This window comes from Pan paniscus, chromosome 9 (genome assembly GCF_029289425.2).
Source record: "Pan paniscus chromosome 9, NHGRI_mPanPan1-v2.0_pri, whole genome shotgun sequence".
NCBI classification, from domain to species: Eukaryota; Metazoa; Chordata; class Mammalia; order Primates; family Hominidae; genus Pan; species Pan paniscus.
This window is the reverse complement of record NC_073258.2, coordinates 64,450,947-64,465,355: the sequence shown is the minus strand read 5'-3', so window position 1 is coordinate 64,465,355 and position 14,409 is coordinate 64,450,947. Positions and strand designations below refer to the sequence as shown.

At 40.0% G+C, this 14,409-nt stretch overlaps 1 protein-coding gene and 1 long non-coding RNA gene across 2 annotated transcripts in view; one reads left to right on the top strand and one right to left on the bottom strand.

The window, feature by feature from the left end:
* LOC129393375 (uncharacterized) overlaps positions 1–14,409 on the bottom strand; it is a 53,785-nt gene that overhangs the window by 29,000 nt on the left and 10,376 nt on the right. The window lies entirely within an intron of this gene.
* SLC22A25 (solute carrier family 22 member 25) overlaps positions 12,723–14,409 on the top strand; it is a 65,784-nt gene continuing 64,097 nt past the window's right edge. Inside the window, exons 1-2 of the mRNA XM_055094431.1 lie at positions 12,723–13,124; positions 13,811–13,914. Coding sequence (XP_054950406.1) covers positions 12,723–13,124; positions 13,811–13,914 — 506 coding nt within the window. The remainder of the gene's footprint in view (positions 13,125–13,810; positions 13,915–14,409) is intronic.

Genomic DNA, 14,409 nt, shown 5'->3' with positions numbered 1-14,409 from the left:
CCCTTGATAAAGACGCTACCCTACTCCTGCCAATGAGTTATTCTATACAGTTGTTGGTTCTGACATCTGGTCTCTGGGTTCTGCCTAAGAGACATCCTTCCTTTTATATTAAAGTTAGTATGTGGTTTTCGGTGTGTGGTTTTTTCCACCTGCTCTCTGAAAGTAGAATCCAGGGGTGGAGGGGGAGGTAAATAGCACCATTTCATTTTGTACATTCTCTGTTAGTTTCTGTCCCAACTAGCAGTGTTTCTGCTCATGTAATTCTACTAAACTTTTTCTTGGTCTCTTGTGACTCTTACTGGAATCTGCTCCATTAGACAAAAGCCACACCCAAAATATCTCCATTCATATAGATGGACTATGATATTCTGCTGAGAGGTAATGACATTAAGATTCTTAGAAACCTCATTTTTGTTTGACAGAGTTTGAATGTAATATCCTTAACCATCTTTAGAGAGCTTTTTGTCTGGGCTACAATCTCAGTTCATTGTCAGTACTTAACAAAGGCCATTTAAGCTGCACAGTCTGGTGGTTCAGAGACCCTGTTGCCCACCAATGTTGTGCCTCACCTCAGTGCATACCCTCAGCTGCTTGGGTGTCTGTTGTGATCAGGTGACAGAAGAAAATAGCCTTTCTAGGTTCAGATATAGAATGACTTGGTATATGGGAAAAGTAAAACTTAGTGAAGTAATGCTTCCCTCTGGGGGCCTTGATAGTCACTGATGACTGTTAACCCTCTCAATGCATTGAGCTTCAAGTAATACAACTGATTATCTACTTTGTGTATAAATAAGATAATCCTGAGGTAAGAATACAGAGACTAGGAGCTCCAGATGACTTTGTTTGATGGACTGGACCTATAAACAGAAAGATTGGATAATAGGAAGGAAAGAGGTCTGGAAAAGAGGCATGGGGATGCACCTGTGGAGTGGGCATGAGGTGTGAAGGTCTTTGTATTACATGGAACACCGTGGAAGAAGGAGAGAAGCACTAACCAATCAAATATCCATAATGACAGAGTTGAAGTCCACCAGGCTCTGTCATTAGCCTCTCCAATGCAAGCAAACAGGGTTCCTTCTGTGGCTCAATTCCAGACTTTTCTGAAGGGCCATTCCAGGTTCACATCTCCCCATGGAATGGCTTCAGGCCTGTTTTGCAACTATATTATGGTTCAACAATTAGCTCCAATCAATCATATTTCATCATGCACTTACATAAGAGCATGCCTTAGTAAACCCCTTGCACACACATTTCTGCCTCAGAATTTCTTTCCCAACCAAGACAAATACTAATATTTTCATGTGCCTGCAGTTAAACATGACAAGATAGCATGAATGTTGTTTCTGCATTTTGAGCTAAAGCCATATCAAGTCAGTCAATGCTACAAATTTTTTTTTATGGTCTCATTGTGTAAGTTAGTAGAATTGACTAGATTTGTGCTGGCTTGTTTGGAATGAGTAAAAGTAAATAGTCAAAGGATAAAGTGCTAATTTACTAGTTGCATAACAGGTTGGATGGGAGTACCATTTACACAGACAGGCCCTGCTCTCACAGGAGATGACAACCCCATGCATGTTACTGCTCCAGAAGACCTTCTAGTGAGACAAGATGTGAAGATGGAAAATGGTGATATTAATGATTATGACCTTGTGTAGGCTTAGGCCAATGTGAGAGTTTGGTCTTTATTTTTAACAAAAAAATTTAAAAAGCAAAAAATAAACTTAATAGAAAAGCTTATAGAATGAACAAGGATATAAAAAAATCTTGTACAGCTGTGCAACATGTTTATATTTTAAGTGTTATTACAAAAGAGTCAAAAGTTTTTTAAAAACTAAAAAGTTTATAAAGTTACAAAATTACAGTAAGCCTAGGTTAATTTATTATTGAAGAAAGGAAAATATTTGTTTATATATTTAGTGCAGCCCAAGTATACAGTGTTTATAAGGTATATCTTATGATTTAAACTTGAAACAGATTTCATTATAATCTGTTGGAATTAACACAACAAAAACATTTTTCTTTGACTCTAATGAAAATGACTAACTTCCAGATCCCCAAAATTGCCTTCACATTCACTCACCACTCACACACTGACTCACCCAGAGCAACTTCTAGTCCTGCAAGATCCATGCTTGGCAAAACCCTATAAAGGTGTAATTTTTTTATCTTTTATATTTTATTTTTACTCTAACTTTTCTATGTTTAGATACGTTTAGGTACACAAGCACCAATGTATTATAATTGCCTACAGTATTCAGTGAAGTAACATACTGTACAGGTTTGCAGGATATGAGCAATAGGCTATACCATATAGCCTAGGTGTGCATTAGACTACACCATATAGGTTTGTGTAAGTACACTCCATGATGTTCACACAACAAAATCACATAATAATGCATTTCTCAGAGCATATTCCTGTTGTTTTGAGATGCATGACTGTGAACATTTTATATCAGAGTGTGAATATTTAAGTACCTATCCCTTACTCACTATAAGAACCTTGAAGACCTTATCTTGCACTTATTGTATCCCTGGAACGAGCCCCGAAAAGTTTCTCACAAATGCAGTGTGAATAAATCAACAAGCCTAGAAAAATGAGCTTGCCATGGCTTACTCTGCCCTCCTTCACTACCCTGACTCTGCCCTTTCTGAAAAACTTATGTTTGAAATGAGTTTCTGCTGTGATTTCACCTGAAGCAGAGAGCTGTTAAAGGGGAAGGACTGTACCATGTTTAAATTGCTCTAATTAGCTCACACTAACTCTTTAAGCCCAAATTCAATACTGAACAAGAAAAGCACTTATTTTCAGTACTTTTCACAGGAAGATTTCTGAAAGTGCATCCCTTTTGATTGTCACAAATTACACATTCTGGAAAAGACTGCTAACAATATAGCATGTTTATTTTACTGTATTTACAGAAAATGTGGAGATCAAAGGTTGATGCTTTTGTGAGGTGCTGCTGATAATATAAATTTTCACAAAGTAGAACTTTAAACAGATTTCATTGACAACTGTTGGAGTATCCAAGCAAAATATTTTTCTTTGACTTTAATAAAAATTGCTAACTATCTAATCCCCAAATGATAATAAGATGTGTAACCTTCCATGGTCCTGCTGCAAATGTGATGCAGGGCCTATTAAAAGAAAGTGGATCAACATACACTCAATGGGACTTCAGGAAAGGAAACATTTTTTCTCTTTGAACTTATCTGAATGAGTCATTTTGCCTCCTTTTAGGGATAATCTCTTCAGCCTCAATGGTATTTCAGGACTTCTTGGATCAAGTTGGTGGCTTGGGGAGCTTTCAGATCCTTCAGATGGTTTTCCTTATCATCTCCACCTTTATAGTTTGCCCTCGTGTTGTATGGAGAATTTCACTGCATTCATCCTGGTCACCACTGCTAGGTGCACATCATAGACAATGTCATCGTCTTGGATGAAGAGACTGTGATCCTCAGCCAAGATGCCCTCCTGAGAATCTCTATCTCACTGGACTCAAACCTGAGGCCACAGAAACGTTGTCACTTCATCCATCCCCAGTGGCAGCTCCTTCACCTGAATGGGACATTCCTCAATATGAATGAACCAGACATGGAACCGTGTGTGGACAGCAGGGTGTACAACAGAAGCTCCTTCCTCTCCACCATCGTGACTGGGTAAGAGGCCCCAATTTCCTCCTACATACACAACTACAGTGTTTACAAATAATACAAGTAATTAACAAGCTACCAGCATTTTGTCACATGTAGGTGCTTATTCTTCATTCTTTCAGCAAATATTAATTGCTTCTCTGTTAAATACCAGACCCCTATGCATTTTATAAGTCTAGTGATTTCAAAAGTAGACATGTACGCTGCTATCATAGTGCTTTCATTCTTGGGAAGACCAAAGTTTAGGCAAGTATTTCACGTATTTTGTTATAAATTGTATGCCAAATCAGTAAGGCTCAGCCTGTGGTTGCAATTAAAAATACCTGGGAGGTTGATCAAAACCCCCATGCCCAGACTGTACACCCAGAGTGGTCATAGGAGAAGGTCTGCAGTGATAATCACGAATCATTAAATTTTTTAAGGTTCACAAATGATTGCACTCTATGGCAAAATTTGAGAACCACACTTAGTATGGAGCAAAAGTGGTTGTTAATATAACCTACAGTTTTAGAGGCAGCTTCCTAGAGAAAGTTATGTTTAAGCTGAGACCTGAATGATAAAGGTCAAATAGTAAAGAAAAGGGAGGCTACAGAGGAAGATAGAGGCCTGCTGTAATGAAACATTCAGGTCATGTTCAGGAGTTTTGATCAGGTTCCTCTGAGGGGTTTTAAGTTGCTATAAAACTCTACTATGCTGGTTTTTATTTCTTCTAGTGGGACCTGGTATGTGGATCTCAGTCACTGAATTTAGTGGCTACATTCTTATTCATGGAGTGGTGGTGAAAGGCATCCAATATGGCCATTGATCAGACAGATGAGCATCTCTGTTTCAAAGATCACTATACTAGTGAGTATTTCCATCCACTGATTAAATATTTATTCATTGAGAAATATTTATTGCAAATCACACTGTCCTGGGGCTACCTTGGTCTTCAGGGATCTAGAAACACAAATGGAGAGCTACAATCTGTGTGGTGAGGGCTATCCTGTCAGCACTGAGTGTTGTGTACAAGACACAGAAATGACATCTCCATTAAGCCTGACAGGTCAGGGTTTGGAAATCTGGTGCCACAACATGTGATTTAGAAATATGAGAACAGTTACTGTCTTAGTCCATGTTCTGCTGCTATAACAGAAGGTCACAGAATAGGTAATTTATTCACAATAGAAGTTTATTTGGTTCGTGGTTATGGAGGCTGGGAGGTCCAAGAGTTTGGCATCAGCATCTGATGAGTAACTTTGTGCTGTATCATCTCACAGCAGAAGGTGGAAGGGCAAGCAAGGTCACAAGACAGAGAATGGGGGCTGGATTTCATCCTATCATCAGGATCCCCTCCTGCAATAACCCACCTCTGCGATATCCACATGAACCTATTCACCTCTTAAAGGTCTCGTCTCTTTTTTTATTTCAACTTATATTTTATATACAGAGGGTACATGTGCAGGTTTTTTATGGGTATATTGTACCCAGGTAGTGAGCACAGTACCCAACAGTGGGGTTTTTTCAACCTATACCTTTCCTCCCTCCTTCCTCCCTCTAGTAGTCCACAGTGTCTATTGTTCCCATGTTTATGTCCATGTGTGCTCAATGTTTAGCTCCGACTTACAAGTAAGAACATGCAGTATTTGGTTTTCTGCTCCTGCACCACCTCTTAATACAATCACAATAGCAATTAAATTTCAACATGAGTTTTGGAACAGACATTGAAACCATAGAAGTTACCTACGAGAACTGAAAGACAGATATTTCATGACATGGAATTCAGCCTGTTTGAAAATGAAGATATGGAGAACAGTGTTCTATGCTGGATACAAGGGAGCCACAGCCCAGACAGGGGAACCGGTAGATAGTTAGAAGATGAAAGCATTAGGTAAGCTAAGTGTGAAGAAATAGAGATGCATATAGTTAATAAAAAGAAGAAGGGGGTGGAGCCAAGATGGCCAAATAGAAACAGCTCCAGTCTACAGCTCCCAGGGTCAGCGATGCAGAAGATGGGTGATTTCTGCATTTCCAACTGAGGTACTGGGTTCATCTCACTGGGGAGTGCCAGACAGTGGGTGCAGGACAGTGGGTGCAGGACAGTGGGTGCAGCACACCGTGCATGAGCAGGGTGAGGCATCACCTCACCCAGGAAGCACAAGGGGTCAGCGAATTCCCTTTTCTAGTCAAAGAAAGGGGTGACAGACGGCACCTGGAAAATTGGGTCACTCCCACCCTAATAATGCGCTTTTCCAATGGGCTTCACAAACGGCACACCAGGAGATTATATCCCACACATGGCTTGGAGGGTCCTATGCCCATGGAGCCTCACTCATTGCTAGCACAGCAGTCTGAGATCAAACTGCAAGGTGGCAGCAAGGCTGGGGGATGGGTGCCTGCCATTGCTCAGGCTTGAGTAGGTAAACAAAGCTGCTGGGAAGCTCGAACTGGGTGGAGCCCACCACATCTCAAGGAGGCCTGCCTGCTTCTGTAGGCTCCACCTCTGGGGGCAGGGCACAGACAAACAAAAGACAGCAGTAACCTCTGCAGACTTAAATGTCCCTGTCTGACAGCTTTGAAGAGAGTAGTGGTTCTCCCAGCACGCAGCTTGAGATCTGAGAACGGGCAGACTGCCTCCTCAAGTGGGTCCCTGAACACCAAGTAGCCTAACTGGGAGGCACCCCCCAGTAGGGGTGGACTGACACCTCACACAGCTGGGTAATCCTCTGAGACAAAACTCCCAGAGGAACGATCAGGCAGCAGCATTTGCAGTTCACCAATATCTGCTGTTCTGCAGCCACCGCTGCTGATACTCAGGCAAACAGGCTCTGGGATAGACCTCCAGTAAACTCCAACAGACCTGCAGCTGAGGGTCTTGACTGTTAGAAGGAAAACTAACAAACAGAAAGGACATCCACACCAAAAACCCATCTGTACGTCACCATCATCAAAGACCAAAAGTAGATAAAACCACAAAGATGGGGAAAAAACAGAGCAGAAAAACCAGAAACTCTAAAAATCAGAGCACCTCTCCTCCTCTAAAGGAACACAGCTCCTCACCAGCAACAGAACAAAGCTGGACGGAGAATGACTTTGATGACTTGAGAGAGGAAGTCTTCAGAAGATCAAACTACTCCGAGCTAAAGGAGGAAGTTTAAACCAATGGCAAAGAAGTTAAAAACTTTGAAAAAAAGTTAGATGAATGGATAACTAGAATAACCAATGCAGAGAAGTCCTTAAAGGACCTGATGAAGCTGAAAACAATGGCACAAGAAGTATGTGACAAATGCACAAGTCTCAGTAAACAATGCGATCAACTGGAAGAAAGGGTATGAGTGATGGAAGATCAAATGAATGAAATGTAGCGTGAAGAGAAGTTTAGAGAAAAAAAGAATAAAAACAAATGAACAAAGCCTCCAAGAAATATGGGACTATGTGAAAAGAACAAATCTACGTCTAACTGGTGTACCTGAAAGTGACGGGGAGAATGGAACCAAGTTGGAACACACTCTGCAGGATATTATCCAGGAGAACTTCCCCAATCTAGCAAGGCAGGCCAACATTCAAACTCAAGAAATACAGAGAATGCCACAAAGATACTCCTCGAGAAGAGCAACTCCAAGACACATAATTGTCAGATTCACCAAAGTTGAAATGAAGAAATGAAGGAAAAAATGTTAAGGGCAGCCAGAGAGAAAGGTCGGGTTACTCACAGGGAAGCCCATTAGACTAACAGCTGATCACTCAGCAGAAACTCTACAAGCCAGAAGAGAGGGGGGGCCAATATTCGACATTCTTCAAGAAAAGAATTTTCAACCCAGAATTTCATATCCAGCCAAACTAAGCTTCATAAGTGAAGGAGAAATGAAATAATTTACACACAAGCAAATGCTGAGAGATTTTGTCACCACCAGGCATGCCCTAAAAGAGCTCCTGAAGGAAGCACTAAACATGGAAAGGAACAACCGGTACCAGCCACTGCAACAACATGCCAAATTGTAAAGACCATCAAAGCTAGGAAGAAACTGCATCAACTAACAAGCAAAATAACCAGCTAACATCATAATGACAGGATCAAATTCACACATAACAATACTAACCTTAAATGTAAATGGGCTAAATGCTCCAATTAAAAGGCACAGACTGGCAAATTGGATAAAGAGTCAAGACCCATCAGTGTGCTGTATTCAGGAAACCCATCTCACATGCAGAGACACACATAGGCTCAAAATAAAGGGATGGAGGAAGATCTACCAAGCAAATGGAAAACAAAAAAAGGCAGGGGTTGCAATTCTAGTCTCTGATAAAACAGACTTTCAACCAACAAAGATCAAAAGGGACAAAGAAGGCCATTACATAATGGTAAAGGGATCAATTCAACAAGAAGAGCTAACTATCCTAAATATGTATGTGCCCAAAACAGGAGCACCCAGATTCATAAAGCTAGTCCTTAGAGACCTACAAAGACACTTAGACTCCCACAGAATAATAATGGGAGACTTTAACACCCCACTGTCAACATTAGACAGATCAATGAGACAGAAAGTTAACAAGGATATCCAGGAACTAAACTCAGCTCTGCACCAAGCGGACCTAATAGACATCTACAGAACTCTCCACCCCAAATCAACAGAATATACATTCTTTTCAGCACCACACCACTCCTATTCCAAAAATTGACCACATAGTTGGAAGTAAAGCACTCCTCAGCAAATGTAAAAGAACAGAAATTATAACAAACTGTCTCTCAGACCACAGTGCAATCAAACTAGAACTCAGGATTAAGAAACTCACTCAAAACTGCTCAACTACATGGAAACTGAACAACCTGCTCCTGAATGACTACTGGGTACATAACGAAATGAAGGCAGAAATAAAGATGTTCTTTGAAACCAATGAGAGCAAAGACACAACATACCAGAATCTCTGGGACACATTCAAAGCAGTGTGTAGAGGGAAATTTATAGCACTAAATGCCTACAACAGAAAGCAGGAAAGATCTAAAATTGACACCCTAACATCACAATTAAAAGAACTAGAGAAGCAAGAGCAAACACATTCAAAACCAACAGAAGGCAAGAAATAACTAAGATCAGAGTAGAACTGAAGGAAACAGAGACACAAAAAACCCTTCAAAAAATCAATGAATCCAGGAGCTGGTTTTTGAAAAGATCAACAAAATTGATAGACAGCTAGCAGGACTAATAAAGAACAAAAGAGAGAAAAATCAAGTAGATGCAATAAAAAATGACAAAGGGGATATCACCACCAATTCCACAGAAATAGAAACTACCATCAGACAATACTATAAACACCTCTATGCAAATAAACTAGAAAATCTAGAAGACATGGATAAATTCCTCGACACATACACCTGCCCAAGACTAAACCAGGAAGAAGTTGAATCTCTGAATAGATCAATAACAGGCTCTGAAATTGAGGCAATAATTAATAGTTAACCAACCAAAATAAGTCCAGGACCAGATGGGTTCACAGCCGAATTCTACCAGAGGTAAAAGGAGGAGCTGGTACCATTCCTTCTGAAAGTATTCCAATCAATAGAAAAAGAGGGAATCCTCCCTAACTCATTTTATGAGGCCAGCATCATCCTGATACCAAAGCCAGGCAGAGACACAACAGAAAAAGAGAATTTTAGACCAATATCCTTGATGAACATTGATGCAAAAATCCTCAATAAAATACTGGCAAACTGAATCCAGCAGCACATCAAAAAGCTTATCCACCATGATCAAGTGGGCTTCATCCCTGGGATGCAAGGCTGGCTCAACATATGCAAATCAATAAAAGTAATCCAGCATATAAACAGAACCAAAGACAAAAACCACATGATTATCTCAATAGATGCAGAAAAGGCCTTTGACAAAATTCAACAACCCTTCATGCTAAAAACTCTCAATAAATTAGGTATTGATGGGATGAATCTCAAAATAATAAGAGCTATTTATGACAAACCCACTGTGAATATCACACTGAATGGGCAAAAACTGGAAGCATACCCTTTGAAAACTGGCACAAGACAGGGATGCCCTCTCTCACCACTCCTATTCAACATAGTGTTGGAAGTTCTGGCCAGGGCAATCAGGCAGGAGAAGGGAATAAAGGGAATTCAATTAGGAAAAGAGGAAGTCAAGTTGTCCCTCTTTGCAGATGACATGATTGTATATCTAGAAAACCCCATCGTCTCAGCCCAAAATCTCCTTAAGCTGATAACCAATTCAGCAAAGTCTCAGGATACAAAATCAATGTGCAAAAATCACAAGCATTCTTATACACCCATAGCAGACAAACAGAGAGCCGAATCATGTGTGAATTCCCATTCACAATTGCTTCAAAGAGAATAAAATACCTAGGAATCCAACTTACAAGGGATGTGAAGGACCTCTTCAAGGAGAACTACAAACCACTGTTCAATGAAATCAAAGAGGATACAAACAAATGGAAGAACATTCCATGCTCATGGGTAGGAAGAATCAATATCGTGAAAATGGCCATACTGCCCAAGGTCTTTTATAGATTCAATGCCATCCCCATCAAGCTACCAATGACTTTCTTCACACAATTGGAAAAAACTACTTTAAAGTTCATATGGAACCAAAAAAGAGCCCGCATTGCCAAGTCAATCCTAAGCCAAAAGAACAAAGCTGGAAGCATCATGCTACCTGACTTCAAACTATACTACAAGGCTACAGTCACCAAAACAGCATGGTACTGGTACCAAAACAGAGATATAGACCAATGGAACAGAACAGAGCCCTCAGAAATAATGCCACATATCTACAACTATCTGATCTTTGACAAACCTGACAAAAAGAAGAAATGGGGAAAGGATTCCCTATTTAATAAATGGTGCTGGGAAAACTGGCTAGCCATATGTAGAAAGCTGAAACTGGATCCCTTCCTTATACCTTACACAAAAATTAATTCAAGATGGATTAAAGACTTAAATCTTTGACCTAAAACCATAAAAACCCTAGAAGAAAAACTAGGCAATACCATTCAGGACATAGGCATGGGCAAGGACTTCATGTCTAAAACAACAAAAGCCAAAATTGACAAATGGGGTATAATTAAACTAGAGAGCTTGTGCACAGCAAAAGAAACTACCATCAGAGTGAACAGGCAACCTACAGAATGGCAACAAAATTTTGCAATCTACTCATCTGACAAAGGGCTAATATCCAGAATCTACAATGAACTCCAACAAATTTACAAGAAAAAAAGAACCCCATCAAAAAGTGGGCAAAGTATATGAACAGACACTTCTCAAAAGAAGACATTTATGCAGCCAAAAGACACATGAAAAAATGCTCATCACCACTGGCCATCAGAGAAATGCAAATCAAACCCACAATGAGAAACCATCTCACACCAGTTAGAATGGCAATCATTAAAAAGTCAGGAAACAACAGGTGCTGGAGAGGATGTGGAGAAATAGGAACATTTTTACACTGTTGGTGGGACTGTAAACTAGTTCAACCATTGTGGAACACAGTGTGGTGATTCCTCAAGGATCCAGAACTAGAAATACCATTTGACCCAGGCATCCCATTACTGAGTATATACCCAAAGGATTATAAATCATGCCGCTATAAAGACACATGCACACGTATGTTTATTGTGGCACTATTCACAATAGCAAAGACTTGGAACCAACCCAAATGTCCACCAATGATAGATTGGATTAAGAAAATGTGGCACATATACACCATGGAATACTATACAGCCATAAAAATGATGAATTCATGTCCTTTGTAGAGACATGGATGAAGCTGGAAACCATCCTTCTCAACCAACTATCTCAAGGACAAAAAAACCAAACACCGCATGTTCTCACTCATAGGTGGGAATTGAACAATGAGAACATTTGGACACAGGAAGGGGAACATCATGCACCGGGGCCTGTCTTGGGGTTGGGGGATGGGGGAGGGATAGCATTAGGAGATATACCTAATGTAAATAACTTGTTAATGGGTGCAGCACACCAACATGGCACATGTATACATATGTAACAAATCTGCACGTTGTGCACATGTACCCTAGAACTTAAAGTATAATATAAATAAATAAATAAATAAAAATTTTTTAAAAAGGGTGAACTGTATGGTAAATGAATTATACCTCAATGAGGTATACATTTTAAAGAATTTTAGTCCTAATCAAGGTGCAATTTTCTCCTATATTTTGTCTGCAATTCTTCCATAGCACATTGTGCGTCTCACATAATATTTACAATATCAGATTACAATTGTTTATGTACTCCATCTTACTCACTGAACTGTAAGATTTTTGAACCTGGTTGTACACATTATTCAAGATACTGACACATAAAATGTCCCCACAAATAATATCTGAAAGAATCAATAAGCCAGTAAAAGTAAACTTCCATATGAGCTTAGCACTGGCTTACTCCTCTGGTTCTTATCACTACCCACTCTCCCCACATTTGAAGTAATTTACTTCCAGTGTGAGTTTGTGGTATGATTTGGCATGAAGCAGAACATCAGTCAACAAAATGGAAGGTTTGCACCATATTACTCATTTTAATTCAACTCAGATTGTGTTTATTAACCCTTAATCAAAAATTGGTACTTAACAAGAAAGACATTTGCTTTCTGTTCTTTTCACAAAGAAAAGAAAAAGCACTTTGCCTTTGAGTCCCACAGATTACACGTTCTGAAAAGACTGCATACCAAGTAGCAGATTTATTTTAGTTTGTTTGCAAAAAAATGTGGAGACCAAAGTTCAATGCTGCTATTGGGGAGCTACTAAAGACATCAATAAGTAGATATCTAATGTTTAAACACATTTCATTGAAAATGGTTGGAAGTATCTGAGCCAATTATTTCTTATGTGACCCTAAAGAAAACAGATAGCTACCTGACCCCAAAACTACTTGAGGAAATTGCTTCCGTGACCTTGCTGCAGAGGGGAGAGAGGGCCCATTAAGAAGAGAGTGGGGTCAGGATCAACACACACACTTAGTGTGATTTAAGGAAAGGAAATATTTTCTCTTTGAACTTATCTGGATACAGTCATTTTGTCTCCTCTTGGGGATCACTTGTCCAGCCTCAATGGCCTTTCAGGACCTCCTAGATCAAGTTGGAGGCCTGGGGAGATTCCAGATCCTTCAGATGGTTTTCCTTATAATGTTCAATGTTATAGTATACCATCAAACTCGGCTGGAGAACTTCGCAGCATTCATACCTGATCATCGCTGCTGGGTTCATATACTGGACAATGACACTATCCCTGACAATGACCCTCGGACCCTCAGCCAGGATGCCCTCCTGAGAATCTCCATCCCATTCGACTCAAATCTGAGGCCAGAGAAGTGTCATTGCTTTGTCCATCCCCAGTGGGAGCTCATTCATCTGAATGGGACCTTCCCCAACACGAGTGAGCCAGATACAGAGCCCTGTGTGGATGGCTGGGTCTATGACCAAAGCTCCTTCCCTTCCACCATTGTGACTAAGGTAAGAGGCCTCATTTTCCTCTCTTGTGTACATGACCTGGGTGTTTAGAATAACACAAGAAATGATTGTGCTTCCAGCCTTTAGTCACATGTAGGTGCTTATTCTTCATTCTTTCAGCAAACATTAATTGCTTCTCTACTGAATGCCAGATACCTGCACATTTAATGAGTCTAATGAATTCAAAAGTAGATGTGACCCTGCTATCATAGTGCTTTTATCCTTAGTAAAACCAAAATTTAAGCAAGCATTTATGAATAATGTGTTAAAAAATATTCTGCTAAGTCAAGAATGCTCAGCCTGTGGTTGAAAATTATAAACCTCTGGGAAATTACTGAAAACCTCCATGTCCAGACTATATCTTACAACAATCATATGAGAAAGTCTAGGGGTGAAATTTAGGCAACCAAAAATATTTAAAGGTTCTCAAATGATTTCACTGTGTGGCCAAGGTTGAGAACCATTTAGTATGGAATAAAACTGGGCACTAATAATACCTAAAAGTTTAGGAATAGCTTCCAAGAGAAAGTTGTGCTTAAGTTGAGACCTGAACAGTGAATATCGGGTAATGCAGAAAAGGGAAGCTATGGAGGAAGATAGAATGAAACTTGCAGGCTATTTTAAGACATTTTGATAAGGTTACACTGAGGGGCTATAAGCATTGATATGAGGGTTTCCTTTTCTTCCAGTGGGATCTGGTATGCGAATCTCAACCACTGAATTCAGTAGCTAAATTTCTATTCATGGCTGGAATGATGGTGGGAGGCAACCTATATGGCCATTTGTCAGACAGGTGAGTGTCTATGGAGCATAGCTCTCTTCAAGGGTATTTTCATCAATTCATGAAACATTTTTCATCTAGAAATATTTTTGGAAATCACACTATCCTGTTGCTCCCTTGGTCCCCAGGGATTTGTAGACACAAAAGGAAAATTATGGTGAGTGTGGTGAGTGCTATTTTTTAAAATGTGTGTGCTGTGCACAAGACACAGAAATTTCATCTCCATCTGACCTGGGGGTGTTTCAAAATAGGGTTTCGATAAATCCCAGGGGAGGCAGAGCAAGATGACAGAACAGAAGCTTCCACTGATTGTCCTCCCCACAGGAATACCAAACTTGAAAACTATCTACACAAAAATGTACCTTCATAAGAACCAAAAATCAAGTGAATGATCATAGTACCTGATTTTAACTTCATTGAAGGGGGTAGGAAAGACAGTCTTGAATTGCTGACAACACTCCATCTCCATCCCCCAGCACTGGCCATGTGGCACAGAGAATCTGTGCA